The sequence below is a fragment of the Chinchilla lanigera genome, unplaced genomic scaffold (assembly GCF_000276665.1).
Source record: "Chinchilla lanigera isolate Chin_1 unplaced genomic scaffold, ChiLan1.0 scaffold00012, whole genome shotgun sequence".
Taxonomy (NCBI): Eukaryota; Metazoa; Chordata; class Mammalia; order Rodentia; family Chinchillidae; genus Chinchilla; species Chinchilla lanigera.
The window spans coordinates 2424716-2452435 of NW_004955413.1; the positions used below are offsets into that span (position 1 = coordinate 2424716).

At 39.1% G+C, this 27720-nt stretch overlaps 2 protein-coding genes and 1 long non-coding RNA gene across 3 annotated transcripts in view; 1 reads left to right on the top strand and 2 right to left on the bottom strand.

Annotated features, from left to right (window-relative positions):
* Positions 1 to 7943, bottom strand: part of Akap3 (A kinase (PRKA) anchor protein 3) — a 21041-nt gene extending 13098 nt beyond the window's left edge. The window contains exons 1-2 of the mRNA XM_005378739.1: positions 7787 to 7943; positions 4681 to 4783 (exon numbers count right to left, since the gene is read on the bottom strand). The gene's annotated coding sequence lies outside the window, so the exon portion shown is untranslated. The remainder of the gene's footprint in view (positions 1 to 4680; positions 4784 to 7786) is intronic.
* Positions 7944 to 10025: 2082 nt separating this feature from the next.
* On the bottom strand, positions 10026 to 10705 carry LOC102005690. The gene is made up of 3 exons (XR_260051.1): positions 10627 to 10705; positions 10203 to 10290; positions 10026 to 10090 (listed from the first exon to the last, which is right to left on the bottom strand). It is a non-coding gene; the product is annotated as an uncharacterized LOC102005690 (long non-coding RNA).
* A 296-nt stretch (positions 10706 to 11001) lies between these two features.
* Positions 11002 to 27720, top strand: part of Ndufa9 (NADH dehydrogenase (ubiquinone) 1 alpha subcomplex, 9, 39kDa) — a 39442-nt gene continuing 22723 nt past the window's right edge. Inside the window, exons 1-6 of the mRNA XM_005378740.1 lie at positions 11002 to 11108; positions 14843 to 15013; positions 15352 to 15449; positions 19292 to 19383; positions 20731 to 20872; positions 24577 to 24679. Coding sequence (XP_005378797.1) covers positions 11060 to 11108; positions 14843 to 15013; positions 15352 to 15449; positions 19292 to 19383; positions 20731 to 20872; positions 24577 to 24679 — 655 coding nt within the window. The 5' untranslated portion in view covers positions 11002 to 11059. The remainder of the gene's footprint in view (positions 11109 to 14842; positions 15014 to 15351; positions 15450 to 19291; positions 19384 to 20730; positions 20873 to 24576; positions 24680 to 27720) is intronic.

Here is a 27720-nt window from a genome sequence, read left to right on the forward strand (position 1 = left end):
TTTTTTTTCATGAATAAGTGTTGGACTTTTTTGAACACTTTTTCTGCATTGAGGGAGATGATCATGTGATTTTTGTTTTTGGTTCTCTTGATATGGTATATTACATTAACTGATTTGTGTATATTAAACCATGTCTGCATTTCTGGGATGAACCCCACTTGATCATGGTGTATACTCTTCTTGATGATTTGTTGTATTCTGTTTGCTAGTATTTTAGTGAGAATTTTTACATCTGTATTCATTAGGGAGATTGGCCTATAGTTCTCTTTTTTGGTTGGGTCTTTCTCTGGTTTTGGTATTAGGATAATACTTGCCTCCAGGAAGGACTTGGGGAGAATTCCTTTCCTTTCAATTTCATTAGAGTTTGAGAAGAATTGATGTTAAATCTTCTCTAAATTTCTAGAATTCAGCTGTGAATCCATGAGGACCTGGACTTTTTTTGCACTGACAAGTTTTTTATGACATTCTCAATTTCACTAGCTGATATTGAGTTATTCAGGATTTTTATATCTTTTTTCATTCAGCTTTGGTAATTCATATGTATCTAGAAATCTATCCATTTCCTGTGTGTTTTCTACCCTATGAGAGTAAAGATTTCCAAAGTAGGTATTGATGATCTTCTGAATTTCTTCAGGATCTGTAGTGATTTCACCCCTTTCATTCCTTATTGCATGTATTTCAGTTTTTTCTTTCCTTTTTTGATAAGGTTGGCTAGGAGTTTATCTATTTTATTTATTCTTTCAAATAACTAACTCTTCAATCCATTAATTCTTTGTATTGTTTTTTAGTCTCCATTGTGTTAATTTCTGCCATGAGCTTTATAATTTCCTGTCTTCTTTGGGCTCTGGGTTTGACTTGCTCTTCTTTTTATAGAAGCTTGAAGTGAAGCATAAAATTCTCTGTTTGTGCTTGTTCTGTTTTCCTGAGGTGGGAATTACTGCTATAAATTTCCCTCTGAGGACTGCTTTCATTGCATCCCACAGGTTCCTGTAAGTTCTATCTATATTTTAATTTGATTATAAATAATGTTTAATTTCCTCTCTGATTTCATCTGTAACCCATTGGTTGTTCAGGAGCGTGTTATTTACTTTCAACTGTTTATGTAGTTTTTGTGACTTCTTTGTAATTAATTTCCAATTTCATTGCACTATGGTCCAATTGTATGCATGGGGTAATTTCAGTTCTTTTGCATTTACTTAAGCATGTTCTATGTGCTAGCATATGGTCTATTTTAGAGAAAATCCCATGTGCAGCTGAGAAGAATGTTTATTCTGATGCTGTTGGCTGGAACACTCTGTAATGGTCTACAAAGCCCATTTGTTCACAAGTTTTGTTAAGTTCTGTTATTTCTTTTCCAATTTTTTTGTCTAGTTGATCTATCTCTTTGTGACAATGGTGCGTTAAAGTCCCCTGTTATGATTGTGTTGCTACTTATTTCATTTTTCATGTCCGTTAAAATTTGTGTTATATAGGTGGGTGCTCCTATATTTGGTGCATAGATGTTTTTTATTGTTTTCTCTTCCTCTTGAAGTTTTTTATTGTTTTCTCTTCCTCTTGAAGTTTGAGGTACAGCATTACAACCATCAAGTCAAGAAGAGCAAGTATGTAATGACCTTCTTTATCTCTTTTGATTGTTCTTGGTTTGAAGTTCACATTATCTGCAAACAGAATAGCTACACCCACTTTTTTCTGGGTTCCTGTTGCATGGTGTATTGTTCCCATCCTTTAATTTTCAGTCTATGAATTTCCTTTTGAATTAAATGTGTTTCTTGTATACAGAATATAGTTGGATTTTGTTTCTTGATCCACTCTGCCAGTCTGCTTCTTTTGATTGGTGCATTGAGACCATTTACATTGATGGTTATAACGGATATGCCCTGGTTTATTTTTGTCATGTTATTTTCCTGGTGGTGAATCCTCCTTTTTCCCTCTGTTTAATTGCTTGCTCTGCTTGGTGGTTCTTTTCTGTGGGTGTTCTTGAAGTTATGGTCTGTTTTATCTCTTTCCAGAATATCTTTTAGTATTGTTTGTAGTATTGATTTGGTACTCATGAATTTCTTCAGTTGTTCTTTATCTTGAAAATATTTTATTTCTCCATTATATTTGAAGGATAGTTTTGCAGAGTACATCAATTTGTGTTGGAAGTTGCTTTCTGTCAGTACCTGAAATACTTCACTCCAGGCTCTTCTTGACTTGATGGTTGTGTTGAGAAATCTGCCAGGACTCCATGTGCCTCACACATTAGTGGGGGAGGTATGGGGGTGTCTCACTGGGGTTCCTGAAGATGTTCAGGGTTCAGCTCAGCTCCCACAGGCACACTAAATGTGCTGGGAGTGGCTACTGAAGCCCCAGAAGGTGTCTGGGGCTCTGCCTGCTTCGCATGATGGTTAGGGAGTTGCAGTCACAACTCACCAGGGTTCTTGAAGATGCCTGGGGGTTCAGCCCAACACCTGCAGGCATGCTAGGTGTGCTGGGAGTGGCCACCAAGGTCCCAGAAGGTGCCTGGTGTTCCACCTGCCTCACACGCTGGTTGTGGAGTTGTGGTGGTGGCTCACCAGGGTTCCTGAAGACCCAGATGCCTTATTTTTAACTAATTTCTAGAACAGTGCATTTAGCAGCTTCTGTAAGACCAGTTCCTCCTCCAATCAGCCAAGGATCCCAGGGGAATTCTTAGTCCCCTGGTTCAGCCAAACTTCTAATGCCATACAAAGATGCTATCTGTACCATCAAGTGTCTCTCCTGTTGTGGATTTGTTCTCAGCCCTCAAAACAGTTTTCTGTATTCTTACATCTCAGTAAAGGCTTTACCATGTACCTGATCTTCTCAGCCAGAAAGCTGAGATTCATTTGAGTTGTCTTCTCTCACCCCTTAGCTACTACTTTTCTCTTCCACTGCACTCATTTTTCTTAAATGCACTGCTCATAGTCCCTGTCTTCATTGGTCCAACTCATGTCCTTATTCCACATACTCTTTTGGCCTTTGTTGTTAGTTCTTTCTGTTCACTCCTCATAATAATGCCTCTTGGTTGTTTTGGAGGACACGACCAACTACTGTTATAACTTACATTATCCACTCATAGTCTAAAGGGGTGGGTAGCTTCTCTTTGCCTCTGTTTTCATGTCAGTCTGTCATTTCCTGCCTTCCACACTGAAATTTCCCTTTTTTCTCCACAAACATTGCTCACTCAGATTTGCTTAAAGGACAAGATGGAATGAGATGCTTGATTTTTCCTGCCTAATCATGTCCTGAGTATCTTCATGAAATAGACATATATCTTTATATTTTGACTTTGATAAAATACTCATTTAAATTCAATTATAATAAAGCCCAACAGGTTATCTTAAGCTGGAATTGTGGTTTATAAAAGATTGCTTGAAATAAGTAGAGCATTACTTGGGCATGGCTAGCTGGTTAACTGAAAATATTTGTTTTAAAAAACGTGGGGCTGTGCTGACATGGTGGCACATGCCTGTAATCCTAGCACTTGGGAGGCTGAGGCAGGAGGATCACTGTGAGTTTGAGGCCAGCCTGGGCTCCATATTGAGTTCAAGACCAGCTTGGGCTACATAGTGAGACCTTGTCTCAAAAAACAAAAATAAAAAACTTTGGGCTATCATGGGCTACACATCTTCCCTCAAAATAAAGCCAATACAAGTAAAAAACAGATTAAATACATGTTTAAATATATATAAGAAATGTATTATTTTTGTTATGCAGAATATTATGGATAATTATTAAGAAGAAAATATATCTTTTATGACCTAATTATTCATTGTTCATACAAGGATTGATTCCCATTTTCACACCCCAATTAATGATTTGAACTTCTAAGCTAGAAAAACTATTTTTTAAAAATTACTCTTCCACTCACCATCATGTAAATGATTCATTGAGTTAGGAATGGCTTCTTCATGTTTACTACCCCTTATGATAACTAAGAGAACCATGTAAAGATGTCAGATTTCAGTTACCACCTCAGAAAATCTTATTTTTATGGTTTTTTTTTGTTTTGTTTTGTTTTTTGGTTTTTCTCCGGTACCGGGAACCGAACTCACAACCTTGCGCTTGCCAGGCAGGCACTTTTGCCGCTGAGCTAAATCCCCAGCCCATTTTTATGGTTTTGGATTGGGAGAACTGAGGCATTAAATTACTTAAACATGTCCCAGTGAGAATTCCTGGACCAGGGTTTATCTGGAGAGATTCCCTCTGAGAATCATGGCCAGCTTTGGAAAGATAATTATTTACTCTTTAAAAATTTTGTCTGAAATAGATTTCCTCACCCCTTTTAGTATCTTATTTTGTTTGTTTGCTTGTTTAGTAGCGTATCTTGCTTGGTCACCTGAACAAAGTTTTTAATGTCTGTGAAGTTAAACTTGGTATTGTCTGCAGCAGCTCACTATTATATACAAACATTCTTAGGTATGAATCATGACTGTGAAGAAAAAAATTACTGGTACTATTACTTGGTGAAAGAGTAGATTTAGAAGATTGTCCTAAAGTGTAAACAGTGTGAGAGCCAGAAATATATGCCTCTTATTGTCATTTATAATCACCCTTGTGTGTTGCTTCTAATAGAAAATGAAAAAATCAATAGGATCTACTGCCTTATTTAACTTACATTCTATAATTCAAAAGATGAAAATTAAGTTTAGAAAGTAAGAAAATTATATGATTACTTACTTTTACTGAGGATGGGTTCTGAGATATGAGGAAAGTTCTTGATTAATTTGATGTCCTACCACTAAGTTTACCTACACCTCCTGCCATGTAATATATAAGGAATCTGCAATGGAAAGACAAAAATGAAATGCCTAATTTCATATAGAAACTTTATTGCTCTTATTTCCAAAAATGATTTTGACTCATTATTTTCATACATACACACACATACATGCATTCAGTACAAAACAACATTCACTCTTGATTCTTGGTGCATTTTGACAATTCCAAAGAGACAAAAGTTTAAGAGACAAAAAGTTTCATCTCATGTCCAATAATTTCTTAATTGACTAATGTTATTATTTGCCTCAAACTCATTGTTATATAAGCTTATTGAACTATGAGGACACTGAAAAGTTTTAAATTTGCATAAATAAGAATTTGGAGATAAATAGCTGGAATGGATAATAAATACCCTGAGTTCATGGATCTCAAAACATTTTGTGAGTACTCCTTTGAGGACCTGAGAATAATATGCATCCTCACAGTATGAAGAGAGTTGGTAGCTAATGGGTTCCAGTCCAATGACCTTTCTTAGGCTTTCTCACTGAGACATTTCAGAAGACACTAAGGTATTGTACTCCCACTTTGCAATACCTGCCCAGCAGGCCAGCCCCTAGCCTCTCTCAATGTCTCTCTGAACTCCATCCTTACTCAAAGTCCAGGTCAAAAGTTATCCTGTCCACGAAATATTTCCTAAGATCTTAGTGGAATGTAACTGCTCCCTCATCAAAGTTTGCATCTTATTTCATTACAACTTCATTTTGTTTTAACTTTTAAATCTCATCTAAGATTGTTCATGGCTCACATTATTTTATCTCCTTTAGTAGATGGCTTCATGAGGGCAGAAGCACTTTATTAGTCATCTTGGTATTTCTTGTATATTAATAGTATATTAATATAGTTAATAGTATATTACTATATATAATACTATATTATATATAATAATTACTATACATAATATATTTAATAGTATATTAAAGTTGGTGCTTAAAAATTATACGCAGAAGAATGAATATACAAATTCTGCCAATCTCTAGTTCCAAGGAACCAGTTTTGTTTCTTTTATAAATTGGAGAATCTGAGAACGAAAAAGAACTGGCTTGTTCAAATTTTCTATTATGCTGAAGCATACATGCAGGTTTTTTTTTAAGATCTGCATTTTATTTTTTTAGTGGTGCAGGCTTGCAGTACATAATAACATTTATTATGGGAGGGTTGTACATGTACACATTTTTTTTCAGCCTCTTCCCTTGCCATCCTTCCCTGTTCCCTACAGATTTTCTTGAAGTTGACACTTTGGAGACTTATGCAATGATTTACTAACAGACCCTTCTGTTCCAATAATTTTTAATAAATCAACACTCCCCCCACATGCCCTCATTTACTCTTTTCACAGAAAGTGCACTTACTAGTCAAATATATCCAGCAAACACAATTTATATACGTCCTAATGTTCATCCTATTTTCTGTTTTCTCTAGGTGGTTATCTGTACTCATCAAGTTTGTTTTTGCCTACTAAAACTCCCTAACTTGTTCTGGATGGTAGCTTATACAAAGTAGCAAATACTTTTGGATGACAGTGATCTCAGACTTCCAAATCAATGTGTACATTTCCCATAATGAAGTGAAAAAGGAAGAGTTGTGCAGAGTTAATGAAGGAATACATACATTTCTATGAGTTAAAAGTTGGTAATAATACCTTAGAAATACGGTGAAAATTTTAAAAACGTGTCGTCTAATTTGAAAACAGAAAACTATCTCTCTATAAAATATATCTATATCTATATACATCATTTATTCTAGCACCCTCATCATACATATTAGGAAACTAAGGCCCAGAAAGGCAACATTAGAACCAGTGGATATTTCTGTAGATATTCTAGCTTTGGAGTTTAATGGTCTCAAAGCTGTGGAATTTTCTTATGGCCAACAGAGTGATTCTGTGGCCGTAGAGAGAGTTAAACTAAAATATTCTTCAAAACTACTATTGTGATTATTACCTCAAATTGAGGAGGATGCAGTGCAAATCATGATTGCCAGTGGGAGGGCATAAGCAATAAAGCAGTGTGGTTGATGTTGTTTAGACCACAGCTCCATTTCAAGACATATTCTCCTCTATCCATCTTAAGCAAAAGGTTTCTAAAACTCTATTATAGGCAGCATAAATGAAGCCCTTGAAGGGTTGGTCGATATATATTCATTCTTCTCTCTCCTTCCCCTCCTCAACCCCTGCAATCTTGGGGATTGAATCCAGGGCTTTTACACTGAGCTACATTCACAACCCTTTTTGTCTATTTATTTTCTTAACTGCAATTCTCTCACATCTGTCTTTCAGAGTGCGAGAATTTCAAGTGTGTGTCACAATGACCAGCTTTTCTCTCCCTTTCTATAAGTGTCTGCTGTACTGCAGAAATTCAATGAATTTGGTTGTTGCTGATATCAAAATGTCAATTGATTTTGTTTTAAATAAAGATTGTTTCTTTTCACTATTCATTGTTATGCTTTCCCATGGAACCCTTATTTTTCCTTTTCTTTAGTAATAATAGCTTCTTCAGAATCTTTGTCTACATAGCTATACAAATCCTGTCCATCCCCAGTAATCTGTTGTCTTACCAAGGCTTTAAAAATAACAAGAGGATTAAAATGGTTGAGAATTGGGCTCAGAGGTATAACAGTCTGATTTGACTCTTGGAACAACAGAAAGAAAGAAAAGAAAACATGTGGAACAACCACACAACAAAAAGTCAGTAAGTAGGCAAGCTTCCACTCTTGATGCCACACAGAGAAGGGAGAAAGACCTCTCTTACTCGCTAAAGGATGGCCAGAGAGATCTGGTTAAATTTGTCAACGAAATCAGAACATGAGCAGTAAAGTTGGTAGGTGTAATGCTGCTGAGGCAGAGACTCATTTCCAGAGGATTCAAAGGCAAAATTAAAATGGGTTGGGCAGAAGAACAAGGCTAGGTTAAACATAAGCTTGCCCAACACTTGTCACATGAATTCTCCCTTCTAGTCACAGAAGTTTAGCAAATGGGCTGTTTTATCAGTCCACTAAGATTTCCTACCTCTGTAGCTCTGGACTAGTGAACCACAGAAGATTCCACAATATACTTTTAAAGTCAGTGAAGATGCTGGGATGTTCTTGCTCAGCTCAAGATCTTGTTTCCTCCCCCAGCCTTCCATGCACCTCCCCTTTGTTGGGACTGGAGGATGACATCAGAATCCCAACTGGTGATATCACTGTCTCTATAGCAACACTGTAAGGTATCAACAATTAGCCATCGAAAGGACAAGAGGAGAGGCAAAGCTACACCCCAAAGCTCTGGTGTTTACTTTGAAAGGAATATGCTTGCTTTCTCCTACTTCTCTTTGAATGTTTAATTTAGGTGGGGTTGTATAGGAAGGAAAATTTTACCAATGGATTCCATTTAAAACAGCAGAGTAAATATATACTAACAAATCCAGATAGCTGCAGAAGAGAATGTGAAACAAAAGAATTGAAGGTCTCCTAAACTTCTTACACGAAGCCTATGGAATCACTTCATTTTTAGGATCCAGCCTGGACTTCTTGAAAGCATTTTATCTGTAAGAAGAAAAAAAACTTTCGGGATCTTTTGCCTAACCTGGCCACCTCTGGGTTATAATTTATCTTTGATGATCTGAAATTAAGTAGTGATAATTTATTCTTTGCAACACTTAATAAAAAGACCAAGAGCCATTTGGTTTGTGATTCCTTGTAGATTAAGGAAGACTTTTCAATACACTTTCTTTGAAAATGTTGCCATAGATACTCTTTAATGATATGAAACATAGTTTCCATGAAACAAAATCTCAAATCAAGGAAAAGACAAGGTGTAGATTAAAATTGCAATATTCTAAAGTGACTAGTTTATTACAGGTTTCCTTCAACTAAGTCATTATACTTTATATTAGGTCTCAGTTTCTGTCTTAAAATGCACTGGGTCAGGGCTGGGGATTTAGCTCAGCGGCAAAAGCGCCTGCCTGGCAAGCGCAAGGTCGTGAGTTCCGTTCCCGGTACCAGAGAAAAACCAAAAAAAAAAATAAAAATAAAAATAAATGCACTGGGTCTGTTGGCTTCTGAAGATTCCACCTCTGGCATTCAATAATTTGGATACATAAGTGGTTATTCCAATAAGATCATATATCTGCACATAGCACTTTGCTGTTGACAAAGTTTCTTCACATTCAGTACATCATCTGATTCTCACAATAACCTTTCAAGACAACAGGTCAGGTATTATTTTCCCTGTTAAGTGTAGAAGCTTGTTTGGGTCACAACTAATAAATGGTAGAAGTGGCACTGGAGGATTTAATATTCCAGATGTTAAAATCAATGTTCTTTCAACTATACCTGGGGCTGGGGATTTAGCTCAGAGGCAAAAGCGCCTGCCTGGCAAGCGCAAGGTCGTGAGTTCGGTTCCCGGTACCAGAGAAAAACAAACAAACAAAAAAAAAAAACAAAAAAAAAACCAGTTGCCTTTTGGGGCTGGGGACTTAGCTCAGCGGCAAAAGCACCTGCCTGGCAAGTGCAAGGCCGTGAGTTCGGTTCCTGGTACCGGAGAAAAACCAAAAAAAACAAAAAAAAAAAACCAAAAAAAACAAATCAACTATACCTGTATACTCTGAAATTACAATTGAGACTGTGAGGCAGTGTTTGACTAAGGGATGTTACATAACTGTTAAACAGGAGATATGAGGATGTGGACAATAGTGCGGCATGTCAAATTATCAGCTCCAGGAAAATGTTAGTATATTAGTCAAGTACAGTATTAGCACAAAATGAGCACTAAGTGAACACAGAATGAGGCACAAAAAGAGAGATAATATAGCATTACTAAGCTTCTCTGACAAAATTCAAAGATTTCTTTCCTCTTTTAATTCAACTTGGGTGACACTTTAGTAAGCAGTAGGGTGGGATAGAACTGAAATGGGGTCTTACATGCCTAATAACAGGCAACCCCTACTCCCTATAGGCTTGCTGTCCGTCCCAGCAACACCGATGAATCACTGAAGGAATTACCAAATCTAGGAAGATTTGCCCAAACTCGGTTGCTTTCTTATAAGTCCACAGTGCATGTCTTACAGAATCATTGACTGTCCTCTCAGGGATTTCAAGAGGTGACCAGAAGAAAGTATTTTATATTTTGAAGACAGGGTCTCACTATGTAGTTCAGGATGGCCTCCAACTCTTGGCAATTCTGTCTCAGCCTTCGATGGCCTGGGATTACAAGTGTGCACTAGCTACCATGCTTGGCAGAATGTATTTTAAAATGAAAATTTTTTTTTCCTGGTGTCTTCTCAGCCTCCACCTGTCTCTTTTTAGAACAATGCAGATTCTCAAAGGGATCCTTAGTTTAAAGGAAAAAAAAAATTAGAAACGGTTACACTACAGAGGGTCACCTGCAGTTTTCTGATAGAAAAATGTGCAGATGGTACATGGGGCCATTGAATTTTACATACCACTTTAGGGGTTTGAGATTTCCTGAAGCCCATTCAGGAATCGCACTCCAGATTAAGAACTCCTGGACTCATCCATAGCTGGTAAGTACTTTGTTTTAAAAAAACAAAACACAGTAAATGGAATGATCACTACTTTGGTAAAGCAGTCAGAGAAGCCTCCAAAGAAGTCACCCAAGCCCAGAGACTGAGCAATGCCTGGGAAGGGACATCAAAGGAGAGGGCCCTGACAAAAGAATGCTTGGGCCAGACTAGGGATGCTTCTGTTTAGGGTGCATTTCTATTTCTACTACTGCTTTTACACCCTTTCTCCTGGAATTTATGAGCGCAGGGCCACACCTCCTCTTTATCCTTGGCCCTCATCAGGGCTGCCCTCTCTGGTCCTTGTCAGGGAACACAGAACCAAGGGAAAACTGAGCTCCTCCACCTCGGGTTCTGCCATTTTGTATTGCCTTGAGTCAGTCCCCGGCTGGCTCTGAATTTCAGGTTCCTTAGCAATATGCCCGAACCAAGGGAAAATTGAGCTCCTCCACCTCGGGTTCTGCCATTTTGTATTGCCTTGAGTCAGTCCCCGGCTGGCTCTGAATTTCAGGTTCTTTAGCAATATGCCCGTATCTTTATGGTCCATTCCAGAACTAAGATTCAAAAATTCTTTTTCTTTCTTCCTTTCTGCGTTTCCCTCCCTTCTGACCCCTCTGCCTTCCAAGCTTCCTTCTCAACAGCGTTCCCGCCCAACCTATATAACCAATCTCTTCACTTCCGCGTTAGCGCCTCCGCAGACTGCCGTGGGAAAGAATTTTTGGCTCAAATGAGTAGCCGTAGTCGGCCGGAATGTGAGCCGAGGAGGATTATGGGAAAAGATGGCGGCCGTCTCTAATCCCTGGCTTGTTCGGGCTTTGCCAATGTCACGTAAGTGTCAAAGGAAACTGCGGCCCCTGATCGAGATTCTGAGACAGGAGTCCAAGATTTCGCGAATGCTGTCCCGCCAACTCATTGAGCAGTCTGGTTTGTTTGGGTTCGGAGTTGCCTCTGCCCCGTTTCTCCTTTACTTTTCCACCTCATCGGTTTACCTACTAAATTGTGCACTTGGGAAAGAGACAGGAGAGCATGAGTAATGGGGAGGGAGGAGGAGAAAGTAGGGACCCGTAAAGGAGCCAGATAACCAATAGTTTATTAGGGTTGTAAGGTCTTGGGGTTATGAGAAATATTTGAATGGAATCGGGGGAGGTACCTGAAAGGGAGTGGAAAAATGGGTAGCGGAGAAATTTCTCCTGGGTTACTGACTTTATGATCTCGTACAAACCATTAAACCGTTTCAACTTCAGATTCTTCATATAACGATGGCAATGATAATGTCACAACGTCAGGGAATCTCTGAGAAATTAAATGAAGTACTGTTTATAAAAGCCTTTCTAGGGGGCTGGGGATGTGGCTCAGTGGTAGAGCTTTTGCCTTGCATGCACAAGGCCTTGGGTTCGATCCCCAGCAACACATACATAACAAAACCAATAATAATAAATAAATTTTTAAAAAATGCTTTTCTAACCAAAAGCGTCTCTACAGATATAGAATGTGTTAGCACGGGGCCCAGGGGCCTGGGGGAGACAGGGATTTTGGGGGAAACAGGAGCTTGTTAGAAAGGAAGGTGAAGAGTGAAGAATATATTCGAACTTGTCAACATTGTTTGTTTTCTGCGCTGCTTGAATCTGTTCTTAGTCCTCAAATGGAAAACATAATTTGTTTTTTCAGTCACTTAAAGAGCAAGGGAAGGTAAGAAATTAGAAGCACTGCTACAGTTCATCATCCTTTCACCCACTACTTCATCAGTATGCCACAATCGACCCACAAGTTAATTTTTCCGTAGTGTATTTTAGTCATTACAATGTAATCATTTGCTTTGAGAATTGGCTGTTAGAATCCCTTGTAGAGCTTTATGAAGAATGAAAGCGGGGACTCATTGTAGAAATATCATATCTGGATTTTTGAGATTAGCTTCTTGCACTTTAAAATTTTAAAGCACTGTAGGTAGTTCTGATGTTCAGCTGAGGAGAGAATCAGGAGGGTTCGTTCAGGGGACCCTTTTTTGTTGGGAAGAAAGGTGGTACACATCATTTATAGTAGATGGTTTCATAGTCATGACTTCTTTGCAAAGGCATTTGCTGGTTTTTGCTGCACTATTACATTAGTGAGACATTGTGTAGATTGTGAATTACGATGTATTTTTTGAATACCTCCTGTATATAATTACAGTTCTGGATATTTTCATTACTTTTTTCCCCTCTTCAGCTTATTTTTCTTTAACAGACACTGTAGCTTGTGCTCGTGAGCACTCAGCTTATAGTCTCTGGTAAAATAAACTTTTAAATAAACTCTGGACATGTTAGTGAGTAACATAATCCAAACACAAATACAGAACTGTGTGAAACAGTTTTATGTGCTTACATGTGAAACTCTGAAGTGCAATACAAAATCAAAAAAAGGAAAGATTATTTGAGATAGTGAGGGAAGATTAGAAGATGAATGGAAAAGTGGCTGTATATCAATCTGTTTAGTGTTTTTGGGATCTAGAAAGTCAGATGTTGGGCATTTTCACCTGGCAAAGATGTAGTGATGGAATGGAGTCAGAAGGTGCTCGTGGAAAAAGTGAAGTGACTATGTATATCTGGGATAGTAGGAAAGAAAGAAGTTGGATGTGTTATGGAAGCCTGTGAAAGCCAAGCAGAGTTTAGAACAGTGATCTCTACAGTCAGTTTTACAAGAGGAACTAATGAGACATAAAAAAGCATTACAACTTAAAATTTTTTCTGTAATAATATAAATAGCTAATATGTATGTAGTTCAAACTGTATACCAGGCACTATTCTGCATGCTGTAATGTATGCTTTAAAATGTGTACTATATTGGTACTGTAAATACCTGTAATTTTAAATAAATACCTTTTAAAACAATGTGGTGTGCAAGCAAATGTTCTGGACAGTTGGTTTGGATATTATAGTGGGAAATGAAGTTTTTGAGCAAAGGAATATAGTGAATACATAATGAAAAATATTATTCTCCCACATATTAAATGGAAATAAGGGAGAGACTTAAGCCAAAGAGAATTTATATTTATTAATCTCCTGCTATATGCAGGACACTGTGATGGATGCTTTTCCATATTATATATTAATTCTCATCCTAACTCCCTAAATTGTGAGTTTCACCTAATAGTGTCTTTTTTTTCTGTGCAATTCAGTTTCAAGAATAGTGCTTGGCCCATAATTGTTGAAAAAACAAGTAACCATATTGGGTTAGTTACCTTCTGAGGAATTTCAAAGTAATAGTAAATGAAAACTACTGTCATTTGTATAGTAATACCTAGCTTGCTTTGTGATAGACAATATGCTAAATGCTTTATGTACATTTATTCTAGTCCTTATAACAGTCCTTTGAGGTGTTGCTTCCTTGTCCCTGGTAATTCTTTCTGTTTTATTGGCTCTTCCATTTTCCCTGTCATGTATCATATTATCTGTACTGACTTCCTCACTCACCATTTATTCATTCCCTTTCAAACATTTTTCAGCTGCCTAGCCCATCTCAGTTCCTTTACCTTGCATTCTATCCTATTGTCTCTCTCTAAGACTCTGCTCTAGGAAGTTAGAAGACACTAGCAAATTAGAGTATATCTAAGGAGATTTAGAGTGAGGCGTAGTTGGTAGAACTAGAGATGCTAACCTGCAGAAGAGAATATTGGGGTATAATACTAAGTGGGGTATAATTGCTATACTTAGATATAGTAGAGGGTTTAGACCCTCCTGAAGAAAACAAGAATAAGGTCTTCTGATGATAAGATCTGCAGCTGTTAGGATGGCTCCTGTCAGGTAGAGGCTGCTACAAGAAATAGTGTTTTTCATCCCACAGATGTTGAGGCTAAGGACAGGACTTCGGTTTGCACACATAACTGTGGAGATGTTGCATCAGGGCACAGATTTTGAAGGCTTCTCCTAGGGCCATGAGTCCACGAGATGAAGTGGTGGGAAATTTGACAAATCACTTGCTATTTACCTTTCTCAAAGTCAAAAAATTTTTTTCTCAAGCACATTCTCCTCCTCACTTTTGATGTTTTTCAGTTAAGTCTGATCTGTACTTTTATTTTATTTTATTTTATTTGATCTGTACTTTTAAATGCTTTGTACCAACGATTCTCTGCCTCTAACCTATACTACGACTGTATTTTTCATGAGTCATCAGTTTCAGAATCTGTTTTACAAAGGTCTTTTGCTGCTACCCTGCATTAGTCTTACTCTGTTATATCTGTTTACTGTTTCTCAAGGAATTCTACTATTCCTGTTATTCTTCTTGAAAACCTCTCTCAAAACACATTACCCAAGAGTCCTTTCTCATGATAATATGACTTAATGTGATTTATTTTTCTAGATAAATTATATCCCATGGGGACATGGAGTTTACTTTTTATTTTTATATATTTTCTGGTGGTCTAGGGGTTTTCTGCTGTAATACTTTATTAATGCTATTGCTACTTCTGTTACTAAGACACTGATCACAAAATAGTGTTACAAGTTTTCAGGGAAAGAAGTTATGCTTTCTCAGTTACTTTTCTACTAACATTTGCCATTTTTATGTACTCTGGGGTTTTGTTTAAGGTTCTGCTATTACTGCAGTAGCCACATCTGCATTTCATGGCATTCCTTACCGCCAGCTCCATCACGCAGTCATCCCTCATGGCAAAGGTGGGCGTTCCTCTGTCAGTGGAGTTGTGGCCACTGTGTTTGGAGCAACAGGATTCCTGGGACGATATGTTGTCAACCACCTTGGTAAGAAACATTTTCAAATTCGGTGTGCTTTCCTACCCTTCATTAGGATTATCTGGTGAGAGGCCATGAGCTGGGCTTTTCATTTTAGCGGTACCCAACTTCTGTCTTGCCTTTATGTGCTATTAGATTTAGAATACATCTGTGCTTTCTATATAGGACATTAAGATGGGAGTAAGGGAGCCTGGAAAGTTATGGCATCTTTAGCGTGGGAAGATACACTTTTTTGTTAAATATACTATCAACCCACATATCATGCCAGAATTTAAATCTCGACTGTACCATTATTGTATACTATTATACTTTGTAGATGTTGATCCTTTTTCAATCTTTCATTTTAGGACGGATGGGATCACAGGTGATCCTGCCTTATCGATGTGATACTTATGACACCATGCATCTTCGACCCATGGGTGACCTGGGCCAGATTATCTTTCTGGTAAGACCTTGATGACTGATAATTGGAGTTAGCAAATATAAATTACTCAGGTCGTCTTAGGAGTAAGAGGCAGTATAATAAAGCAGGAATGTTATCCCAGAATGAGTCCAGGGCAGCCTGTCTTCTTTCAGGAGGAGATTCTTTCAGTTAAGTTCCTGCATCTCTTTACTTGGTATGCAAACTCTAGATCAGCAGCTGGCAAACTTTCTTATTCTTTTGTTTTTTTGGCTTTTTGAGGCAGGGTCTCAGTATGTCGTTCAGGCTGGCCTTGAACTTAATGTGTAGTCTAGGCTGGCCTGGAACTCACAGTGCTCTTCCTGCCTCAGTCTCCCAAATGCTGGGATTACAGCTGTGTGCCTCCTTACCCAGCTAACAATTGGCAAACTTTCTGTAAGGGACCAGATAGTAAAAATTTAGGCTCTGCAGGTCATAGAGCATTTGTCATAATCACTAAGCTCTATCCTTATAGCTCACAAGTAGCCATAGACAGTATATAAACCAGTGAGTGTGCCTATATTCCAGCTTTATTTACAAAAATTAAGCTGTAGGCCATTTTTTTTTTTTTTTTTTTTTGGTTTTTGGAGACAGGGTCTTGCTATGTAGTTAGGCTGGCCTTGAACACACGATGTAGCCCAGGCTGGCCTGAAACTTGCAGCAGTCTTCCTACCTCAGCCTCCCAAGTGCTAGAATTACAGGTGTACATCACAACACTTGGCTGTAGGCCACATTTTTTTGGCCTGAAGGCTATGGCTTGCTAACCTCCGCTCTAGTCTAATACTGTCTAGTGTGGTAGCTGCTAGCCACATGTGGTACCTGCTACTCCATGAAAAGCACTTGAAATATTCCTAGTCTAAATCAAGTTGTACTATAGGTCTAAAATACAGATTTTAGAGACTTAGTTTGAAGAAAATAATATTCAAAAATATCAGTAGTTTTTACAGTTATTACATATTGAAATATTTTAGAAATTTCAAGTTAAATGAAACATATTATTAAAGTAGATTTCTTTTTATTCTTGCAAATGTGCCTAATAGAAAATTCAGAAAGTAAAAGATTCAGAAAGTAGTAAATTCAGAATTAGGAATTAATTATTTATTCAAATTATGAATAATTTGAATGATTTGAAATATTTGAATTATGAATAATTTGAATTATTAAATTCAAAATACAATTGGTGTTATATTTCTGTTGAACAGTACTTTCATTGACAAAAACAAATTATGAGCAGGATGCTTTATAACTTAGTTTGCTTGTCGCAGATTTAATGTAGAACAGTGCTTTATAAGCATTCCTTGTCACTCTTTAATCTGCAGCTTTTCCTTTAGGCCAGTAGTGCTAGTATTGTAAGGCAGGGGGAAGAACAGAGAGAGCTGGGAATATGTGGGGCTCCTTTGGGTTACAGCAGTTGGAAAGCAGTGTGAGTCCTCAGGTAGAGGCTAAGGATGCTAAATATCCTACCGCAGTGGTGGCAGACCACTGCAGCATGTGTGCCGCAGTGAGCATGCAGAGCCCTCTTTTTTGGCCCCCTAGGGTCAGCTGAGCATCAGGCACAGTGCACAGAAGGGCCGTGTGCATGCTTGGTATGGAGTAATGAGTTGTGGGCGATGTCCTCATGAGCAGTTTGGGCACTGTCTCTAGAAGGTTTGCTGTCACTGCCCTATAGCGTCCAGAGCAGAACCTTCCCACACAGAGTTACACTGTCTGAAAAATGCCTGAGCTGTTCTAGTGGTTGCTGCTGCCCTCTCAGCCAGATGCTTGGCTTCACTGTGCCTTTAGTTGCTTCCTACTCCTACCTTTCTCTGTGGAACTAAATGCTTCCATTTACTCACTTTTCTTTTGGAAAACATTGGGTAAACATCCTTAATATCTCTGACATGGTATTCCTGTTCCTTACGGAATGCTCATAATACTTACATTAGACATTTCTTGTTTCCAATATGTTTTTCTTTTCTAACATTTTATTATCATTTCTTGTTATTGTTGTTGTAAGAGCTTGACTTTCCCCTGCTTCTTTTCATTGGTGACCTTACTGCTAGGTAAAACCATTGACTAGCTTGCAAATCTGTGTTCTTGACACGGAGCCATTGGACATTTATTCTCTTATTCTTGGAGATACTTATTTACCGATTGTCTGGCATTGAGTTGAGCTCTGAGCATGTCTTGGGGGACTCAGCTCATTGTTTAGCTGTTAATTTATGTGGTTATTTCTAAAAAGGAAAGCCTATTTTGGAGGTGGGGTGTGATTTCCCTACATTAGTCCCTGTTTGAAATTATTGTCCAAACTGCTTGGTTTATTGTGCTGTCTGGACCTTATCCCTGAGAATCTGCTTTCCTTTTGGTCCTTCCTCCAGGCTCGTGGGCACTTGGTGCAGTTATGCCTCAAGCACATCTACTCTGAGTCATCTTGACTCCTTCCTCCCTGACCCTTGGCATCTTTTCTGAAAAAGCCTCTTTTTATCTCTTCATGTATAGAGCTAATTGTTGAGTATGTTCCGCACTGTGCTGCAGGTTTTACTATATTTCATCTCATCTCCCACACCAGTTAGGTTGCATTTTCTATTTTTACATGGTGCTTGGAGAGATAACTTGTCCAAAATTAGTGGTAAACTAGGCAGACATAGCAAACTAGGGTTGCGTTTCTGTGTGACTCCAACACTACCATTCTCTAGAGTTTTCTGTACTCCGCTATCAGCAGTTCTATCCCATCCTTCCTGCTGGGCCTTGGTCTTTGTACTCTTGAAGCTGATCTCCCTCTTTTCTAACTTGCACAGAAGTTTGAGGAAATTCGTGTCCACCTTCTGTCTCCCCACCTTCTCTTTTCTCTCCTCACTCCCTCCCCTCCCAGCACACGGACTCACCCACAGGCGCATAGTACTTGGCCCTAGGAAATACTTTTTACTATCTTCCATTGAAATGCTCACAAGGTTCAGTTTCTGTTTATCAGTATACTCTTCTTTTTTCTGGGATTACTTAATCCCTAGTCACTGTTTTAGGCAGGTTCATCAACCTGACTTAAGTTCTCATTCGTTTATGAACTGCTCAGAAGTATATAGTTCTGTGCTAAAACCTGAGAGGTTAGGCAGTACACTTCTCTCGGACTCTTGTTTTCAGGTCTTTCCCCACCCTGTATTGGGAATTGAATGCAAGGCCTTTGCACTGACCTATATCCCCAGCCATTTTTATTTTTTGTTTTGAAACAGGGTCTCATTAAGTTGTTAAGTTGCCCGAGCTGAACTTGAACTTGTAATTCGCCTGCCTCAGCCTCCCAGAGTGTTGGGATTTCAGGTGTGTGCCATCACACTGGGTCTGTTTTCATATTTTTAAAGTAGAAATTACCGGAGCTGAGATTATAAAACAGGAGTTAAAAAACATAAGGAAGTATATAGTCAGGAGTGCCCCTTTGATGTGGACATGTAAAGGATGCTCCTCCTATTTTTAGTCTGCAACTGGTTGCTGCCAACAAGAGGAAGTCTCTTTTCCCTCCCCAGTGGTCCTTTGTTCTTTGGCTGTGTTTCAGGAGACTTTGATTACTAGAATCCTTTACCAACGTAAGGAGCAGTTGGGTGGACAAGATTAATATGTTCCATGAAATATGAGCAGACCCTTTTGAGGTCTCTCATTTGGATACCTGAGTAAAACAGGCTTTGACCTGTTTGTCTGCAGAACAGTCAGATCTGCAGGGAATCTGAAGCCTCAGCATCGTTTTGGTTGTACCTCATGGAGCCTGTGTGAAATGGCACCATAGAAAGATGACACAGATCGCCTGTTCTGAACCTTGCTTTGGGAGCCCCCAAAGTGCTAAGCATACCATGTGCCCTCTGTTTTCCTCTGACTGTTAACAGGAATGGGATGTGAGAGACAAAGAGTCTATCCGAAGAGCCGTGCAGCACAGCAATGTGGTCATCAACCTTGTCGGACGAGACTGGGAAACCACGTGAGTTTTGGGAATCTCGTTTTTTTTTTTTTTTTTTTGTTTTTTTTTTCATAAGTCTGTCTTAGGGCTCAGTACACATCTCTTGGCATTGTAGTGACTTTTTTATTTGGTGCTGGAAATTGAACTTGGGACCTTGTGCTTGCCAGGCAAGTATTGTACCACTGAGCTATATCCCTGGCCCTGTAGTGACTGTTTTAATTAGATCATCAGTAAGTGTTGATTGGGTGTCCGTGTACATCCCAGGGATAGCCCTAGACATAGGTGAGGGTATGTGTGGTGTGAGGCAGCAGTGTGATGTGCTGCTGTACAAAGCTGGTATGGTTTTCAGCATGTCAGGGTCATGGTGGTGTGGTGGTCCATGTCTGACAGTGTGGTTGGTGTTACCAACTTGACCAGGACTGGAGTTGGACCTGTGCTTAGATTTGTCCATCTGGGCTGGGGTTAGGAAGTTGGATTTTGCCTGGTTCATGGTTCAGCAAGCAGAACATTGGTTTTCATTGGTGTAGGCAATGTTTTAGATTGCTTCTGTGCATTAATAGTTGAAAGATGGTATAAGTAGTGTTTGAACAAGTCTGTTTAGCCTTCCTGCGAATTACCAGAAAATAATGTTTTTATCTTACAGAACCACACTGTTTTTGCATTTGTAAAAATGTTGCCTTAGATTTGTTTGTATCTATTTGTTTGTAAATATTTTTCAAATTCTTTGATGACATATAAGATCTTATTTAACTTTATATCTCTTTTAATGACTAATATAGTGACTTCTACACAGTAAACATTATGCATTGAATTGGTACCCTTTTTTTAAGTTTCATTTTTTACCCTCAAGAAAAATAAAGTGTGGGAGAGTAAGGAGTATTTCTCTTTCTAGCTCCCAATACTTCCTTCCTCATCACTAACCATACAACTAGATTTTTTTTTCTTTTTTCTTGAGATAGGATTTCAGTATGTAGTTCAGGCTGGCTTTGAACTCACTGTGAAGCCCAGGCTGGCCTTGAACTCATGGAGATCTTCCTACCTCCTCCTCCCAAGTACTGGGATTGTAACTATGCACCACCATGCCTAGAAAGCCAGGTTTTCTTAAATGGGTTTAGCCTCAGAATTCCTTGAGAACACAGAATATTGCATGTGCTGGTTTTACAACTTAGAGTTGTACTAGGTACAGTAATGACAGTGAGCTGGCTCATCACCTTTGAGAAACATTAATTTTGACCTATAAACTAAAGCAAAACTGTTTAAAAGTTTGTTATGAATTCTAGTACTATTGTGAAAACTAGCATACCACAAAAAGCTTTGAAATGGTAAGTGTGGGGGTGGTCTTAACTAATCCTTTATTTTTTCTTCTAGAAACTTTGATTTTGAGGATGTTTTTGTGAAGATTCCCCGAGCAATAGCTCAAGCATCCAAGGAAGCTGGAGTTGAAAAACTAATTCATATTTCTCATCTGAATGCTGACATTAAAAGCTCTTCTAGATACCTGAGAAATAAGGTAACTAACAAGACTCTAATATGGGCACATGATGGCAGAAGGCGCATTCTAAGGGCAGACCAGACCCTCATATTCCTTGTCAGTCCCTGAGAACAAAGATTCCAAAACATGGTGGTCAACCCCTAGCTATAATCTGGACTCCTGTGTGGTTTCTGGGAGAATAGAAGACTAAATTCTATGTGAAGAGCTGGTTTCCTTAGCAGAAAAATTCCTGATTGGGCAACTGCCTTGCAGAGCTAGAGTTTCTTGGCCCCTTTAAAACATGATGTGAATAAGAAAAGTTTCTCATCAATATGTTGAAAATTCAGAAGACTTCTCTACCGCCAGCATTGGGTATATGTATACTGTTTTCTGGCATTTTGGTTGAATACCTTCTGTTTAAATGTTGAGAGGTTTCAAAAGTGGGCAGACCATATTACTACCTGCCCTCAGATGCTTCAAGTTGCTCTGGGATATGATAGAAGCACACAGAAAGCACCCTGAAAGGAAAAGTATGCATCTCGCCAAAGGAAGCTTACCTGTGTCACCTCTGTGGGTAAAGGATCATTTTTCTTTCTCAGGCTTCTTGCATAGTCACAGGTTCATACCATAGATGTCGTGAAGACTGAGAAGGACAGGGTGAAATACCTGCTAAGGAAAGTAGCTCTTCACATAGAATTTAGTCTTCTATTCTCCCAGAAACCACATAGGAGTCCAGATTATAGCTAGGGGTTGACCACTGTGTTTTGGAATCTTTGTTCTCAGGGATTGACAAGGAATATGAGGGTCTGGTCTGCCCTTAGAATGCGCCTTCTGCCATCATGTGCCCATCTATAATCATACCAGTAAGAACAGTGGCAGCCTGGAAAGTGGTTCCAACCTTTTGGTTCACTGTATTCATTTATCAAACATCGTTTGTTAAGCACTAACTCTGTGCCCACATATTCTATTAGGCGCTGGGGATACAGTGGTCAGTAAAACAAACCTGATCCTAGTCCATAGTAAGGTTCTGGTTCTCTGGGGAAAATAATTCTAGATGCACCAAGTGTCACAAAGTGGCAAACTGCTACAGGAGCAGATGATAGGAGAGAGAATACCTGTTAGGAACATATCATTATTAGCAGCAGAAAAGTCTGTGTGAACTGGTTTAAACGTAAAAGAGATTATCTAAGAGATTCGGTGATAGAGAACCTCAGCCACAGAGGGCGCCAAGGATCAGGCCTCCAGCTTTGTTCTCTGCTTCTGTCCCTTCTGACCTCTCTGCATAAGCGCTGTAGCTATGCCTTGCGTAGGCATAGAGCTGGCTGACGGGCCCTGGGTCATGTGAAGGCTGCCTTGGGCAGAGAAAGGGAATGAAAAGGAGAGCGTGCGTACTGTTACCTGCCCTGGCACCTGGAGTTGTCTGGATTGCGCAGATGTTTGGAAGGGATGAAGAGGAGTGTCAAAGCCATCTAGCTCCATGGCTTAAGCCACTGTGTAGGTGGTGGTCCTGTTGGTACAGATATGTGAGAAAAACTAGGCTTCCAGGGCCGGGTTCTTACCCTTAGTTTCAAATTAGAATCACTAAGGGAGCCATAAAAATTCCTGACACCCAGGGTGTACCCCAGACCAATTAAAACAAAATCTCTGGGCGTGAAACATGAGTATTAGTAGTTTTTAAAACTCTCTCAATTATTCAAAGAGCAGCAAAGATTGAGAAGGAGTATTTTACCTGAGGGAGTAGAAAGTGTTTCAGTTTTGGACTTGGGTTTCAGGGTAACTGTGGTGAAATGGGTTTATGACCTTGAAGCCAGGAGAGAGATTGGGTTGTAGATACAGATTTGGAAGTCAGCCACCATTTGTTGTCAGTTGGAGTAGCAAAAGGGCATGAAATGGCCTCATGAGTAAATGTAGGTTGAGAAGAGAACCTTGAACTGGGCTTGGAAGTAAGAACCATGATTAGTTCTCTGGTAGAGGAGGAGATACATGCAAAAACCAAATATAGACAAACAAATGCACTGAGCTGGAGTGGATATGATAAGGTAGAAAGGAAATCAGAGGAGCTGCACGTCTGGAAGCTAGGGAAAGCTGTCACTAGAAGAAGGAAAATGTATTTACGAATGCTACTGAGAAGGCAAGCAAGAAGAGAACTGGAAAGTCTTGGATCTGTTAACATTAAGATCATCTTACCAAAGTCACCTTAAAAATAGTTTTAGTACAAGCATTGACTCAGAATCCAGAGGACAGTTAAGTAAGGGTGAGCTGGAACAAAGGCAGCATGCAGAGGGAGGGTAGGCACATTTGCAAGTAGTTGGCTGGAAGAGCAAGAAAAGAGGTAGAAGCTGGGAGGGGATGTGGAGTTGGGCCTTTTTATGCATTTATATAAAAGATCACCATTGTATAAAGAGTGGTGGTAGGTGTTGCTAAAGAGAGCAAGATCGAACGTATAGGACAGACAGAAAATTGGGCAGATTTCTTAGAAGGGGAAAGGAGGTGGGCTCCAGACCCCTGCAGAAGGGGGCTCCAGAGCCCAGGATGTGGCTCTGCTTCTCTATCATGGTAGGAAAGGGAAGATGGGCTGGGGATTTAGCTCAGCGGCACAGCGCCTGCCTAGCAAGTGCAAGATTGTGAGTTCAATTCCCAGCACCGGAAAAAAACAAACAAAAAAAAAGGAAAGGGGAGACAGCAGTGAGTTTAAACACTTGAGTTTATAAATTTAGTGATGAGGACTTGCGATGGTTTTTTTCTGCTCTTATGTTTATGTTTTCTCTTTGAATTAGAAAGTAAAGTCATTTACTAGAAGGAAGAGGAAAGAAAGAGAAGCCTGAAATTTGAATGAAATAGAAAATTCTTGAAATGTTATGTGGGGAAAAAGAAAAGAAATGCTATGTGGGAGAATAAATCAGTTAGAGAAAAACAGTATTTCTGGGAAAAACAAGAGCCCAGTTAAAATCCGTGGCATGGATTTATACTGGTACCGATTTATGATTTGTATTTATTTATTTTCCTAAAGTTGTTAAAGACAGTGGAAGTAAAGCAAGATTAAGGTTTTGCCTGGTGGGTGGTTAAAGGATGCAGGCACAAGGTAGTTTACGAGGTACCTAGGTAAGAGGATGAAAAAATGGACCATGGAATATAATCTGGGATACAGAGGGAAGGTCAGGAAAGGTAGGGGGAGTCGATGTAGGAAAAACAGAATCAGTGGGCCAGAGTTCCCGAGAAGGTTGGAGACCAGGTGTCCCAGGAGCAGATGAAACAATAGGCAGACTGGATGTGTAGATTGTCATTGGAGGGAGAGCAAGATGTCTTCTTCTAGTGTTTAAGACAGGCCTTTCTGTTGTTGGTTGGATCTGTGGTGTAACTGAGCTGAGAGTGCCAGAGGAGGAGTGAAGAGGAGGTCTTTGAGAAGCTTAGGAACCCAAGAAGTCCACATTCACTTGGGCATTGATATCATCCACAGCAGTGCGAGAGGTGGGAAAGCAGCTTTATCTGGGAGGGAAGTAGATGGTAACTGACAGCCGCTAAGATTAGGAAGCCCGTCCTGCTCCTTCTCTGGCAGGCTGCCAAGTTGTTTATACAGATTGGAGGCCATGTGAATAGGAAGAAAACTGGAGGCTGGAAAAACTGCTCTGACTTTTCTTTTTTCTTCTTCAGCATAAGCTCCCCTGGAATAAAAATGGAAAGAACTCCAACAGATGTTATAAGGGCAGGGTCTCTTAGAAGAGTTTTGTTTTTGGTTTGTGTAGGCTGTTGGAGAGAAAGAAGTGAGAGACGCATTTCCAGAAGCCACTATCATAAAACCGTCAGACATCTTTGGAAGAGAGGATAGATTCCTCAATCATATTGCAAGTATGTATTCTTCCTTAATAGTAAAGATGGATCCTGGTTCATCAAGTTCAAGTTGGGCATAGGCTAACAGTATTCTCTGATTTGACAGGCTAAGGTTATATTTTTCTTCCACAGTTGCCTTTTTCTTTCCTAAAGTTAAATTTTTATAGTTAATATGGTCTTTCTTATTTGGAGGAATAGGTGAGGGTCCAATTAAAATTGGTCGTAGCAGTGGATTTATAGTGGTACGTTTTATTTTCCTTCAGCTCCTGAAGCAGTTGGAGTAAGTGGCCCTAGATTAACAGAAAGTTTGTATACTCTAGAGTTACAGAACTGGGGGTGAATCTTTGCCTCCCTATTCTGTGACCTCAGCAAGATGGTAGACCATCGTACAGAATGGTTTCCCTGCCTTAACATCACTTGGATCCCACATATTTATCCCTCTCCTCATCCTTCCAACCCCACACTCCTGCCAACCACCAATCTTTTTGCTGTCTCCATAATTTTGTCTTTTTCAAAATATGACACGGTAGAAATTATACACTATATAGCCTTTTCAGATGGACTTTTTTTTTCTTGTCTTTTTGAGACAGGGTTTCACTATGTACTTCAGGCTGACCTTGAACTCAGTTTGTAGTCCAAGCTGGCCTTGAGTTTACAGTGGTCTTCCTGCCTCAGCCTCCTGAGTGTTGGAATTACAGGTGTACTCCACCACACCTGGCCTTCAGGCGGACTTTTACACAATAGTGTACATTTAAAGTTTTTTACATCTTTTCATGGCTTAATAGCGCATTCTTTTGTAAAGTTGAATGATATTTCCTTGTATGGATGTACCTTTTTGTTTGGATGTATTATGAGTTTTCTACTGATTGTATCTTCTGATATGCCATATTGCTTTTTACTTTGTTTTTAAAATTGTGGCACAATATACATAATATAAAATTTTCTACCTACACTAAATTATACCCCCCAAAGTTCATATGTCGAAGCCTTAACTTCCAGTATGACTTTATTTGAACATAGGGAATTTGGATGATCAGTAAGGTTACATGGGGTTGTAAGGGTGGGGTCCTAATTCAGGAGGACTGCTGACCTTCTAAAAAGAGTGATCTTTCCTTCTGTGTTCATACACTGAAGAGTGGTCATGGGAAGATGCAGGGAGAAGGTAGCCATCCATGAGACAGGAAGAGGGCCCCACTAGGAACCGAGTGGGCTGGCACTTTGGTTTTGAACTTCTTAGCTTCTAGAGCTTTGAGTAGATAAACTCTACTGTGTAATTATACCCAGTCTATAGTATTTTATTATGGTAACCTGGACAGACTAAGGCAGATTTTGGCACTGGGAAGTAAGGAACTAACATTATAAGAACCTAAAAATGGTGAAACACCTTTGAAACTGAGTAGTGGGTATAGGTTAGAAGATTTATTTATTTATTTATTTTTTAAGCTAGAGGAATTTTGAGGCATATACTAGGAATATGGCTGGTGAGGGAGACTTCCACAAGGTCTCAGATAGAAATGAGGACTGTGTTTTAGAAACTGGAAGCAAGATGAACTGTGTTATAAAGTGGCAAAGGTTAAACTTAACTGTAACCTGGGATCTTAAGGAAGGTAGAGTGAACTTACAAGTGATGAGATTGGTTATTTAGCTAAGAAGATCTCTAACCAAAATGTTAAAGGAGTGCCTTTGTCCTTTCTGATTGCTTATAGTAGAATGTAAAAGGAGAAAGATGAACTGGACAGCATGAAGTAACCAGAACCTAAAGATTTGAAAAATTCTCAGCTGATCCATATTTCAAACAGTGCAAAAGCTTGTTTTGAAGAGGACATTAGGGCTGTGGTTGAGCAGGTATTTGATAAAGAGATATGGATGTGACTGGTGGACAGTCAACCATCATATGAAGGGAGGCCAGAGACAGAGATAGTGTTATATCAACAAGGACACTGTCATCTTGAACTAGAGGGGACAGAGAAAGTGGGACAGAATGAAGGAAGGTTTTCAGACCCCTTCCTCCAGGTCTAGGCTACAGCCCTGTCTGTAAGAAAATGGAAGAATGACCGTAAAAAAGGTTCAGAGGTGTTCAGAGATAGACAGTCAGGTTTCCCAGCACCATTTATTAAAGAGGCTGTCTTTTTTCCAGTGTACATTATTGGCCCCCTTATCAAAGATCACCTGACTTGGGCTGGGGATATAGCTCAACAACACAGCGCCTGCCCAGCAAGTGCGAGGTCGTGAGTTCGATTGCCGGTACCAAAAAAGAAAAAAAACCCACCTCACACACACACAAAAAAAAACTTTAAAGAAAGATCAGCTGACTGAACGTGCTTGGGGTTGTTTCTTCATCCACTATTCTGTTCTGTTGGTCAATATGTTCTTATGCCAGCACCATGCTATTTTTATTACAGTGGTTTTGTAGTATAATTGAAATCTGGGATTATAGTATCTCCTGCTGCTCTTGTTGCCCAGGATTACTTTGGCTATTCTAGGTCCCTTCTGTTCCCACATAAAGTTTATAATTTTTTTTTTAGTTCTGTGACAAATGCTGGTGGTAGTTTGACAGGGATTGTGTTAAACCTTTGTGTTAAATCGTGTTTGGTCATATGGTTATTTTGACAGTGTTTATTCTGTCAAAGAACAGGGGATGTCTTTCCATTTTCTGATGTCCTCTTCAATCTTTTTAGAGGAGTATAGTTTTTGTTACAGAGATCTGTCACCTCCTTGGTTAGGTTAGTTCTGAGGTATTTAATTTTTTGAAGCTAATGGAATAGGTTTGTTTTCCTGATTTCTTTCTCAGTGAGCTCATTTTTGGTGTATAGAAATGTTACTGATTTTTGTGTAGTAATTTTTTTTTTTTTAGTTTTATAGAGTAAAAGAAGGATAACATAATAATAGGAGGGGCTTACCAAATTACAGACAAAGTGGTAGGAAATTATCAATGGTTATTGTTTTACATGTTGTTATCTGCAAGATAGTTTCTCAGGAAAACAAATAGACAAATAATAGTGAGTTACAGACAAAAGAGGTAGGAGATTATCAATAGTTGTTTTACTCTGGTATCTTCA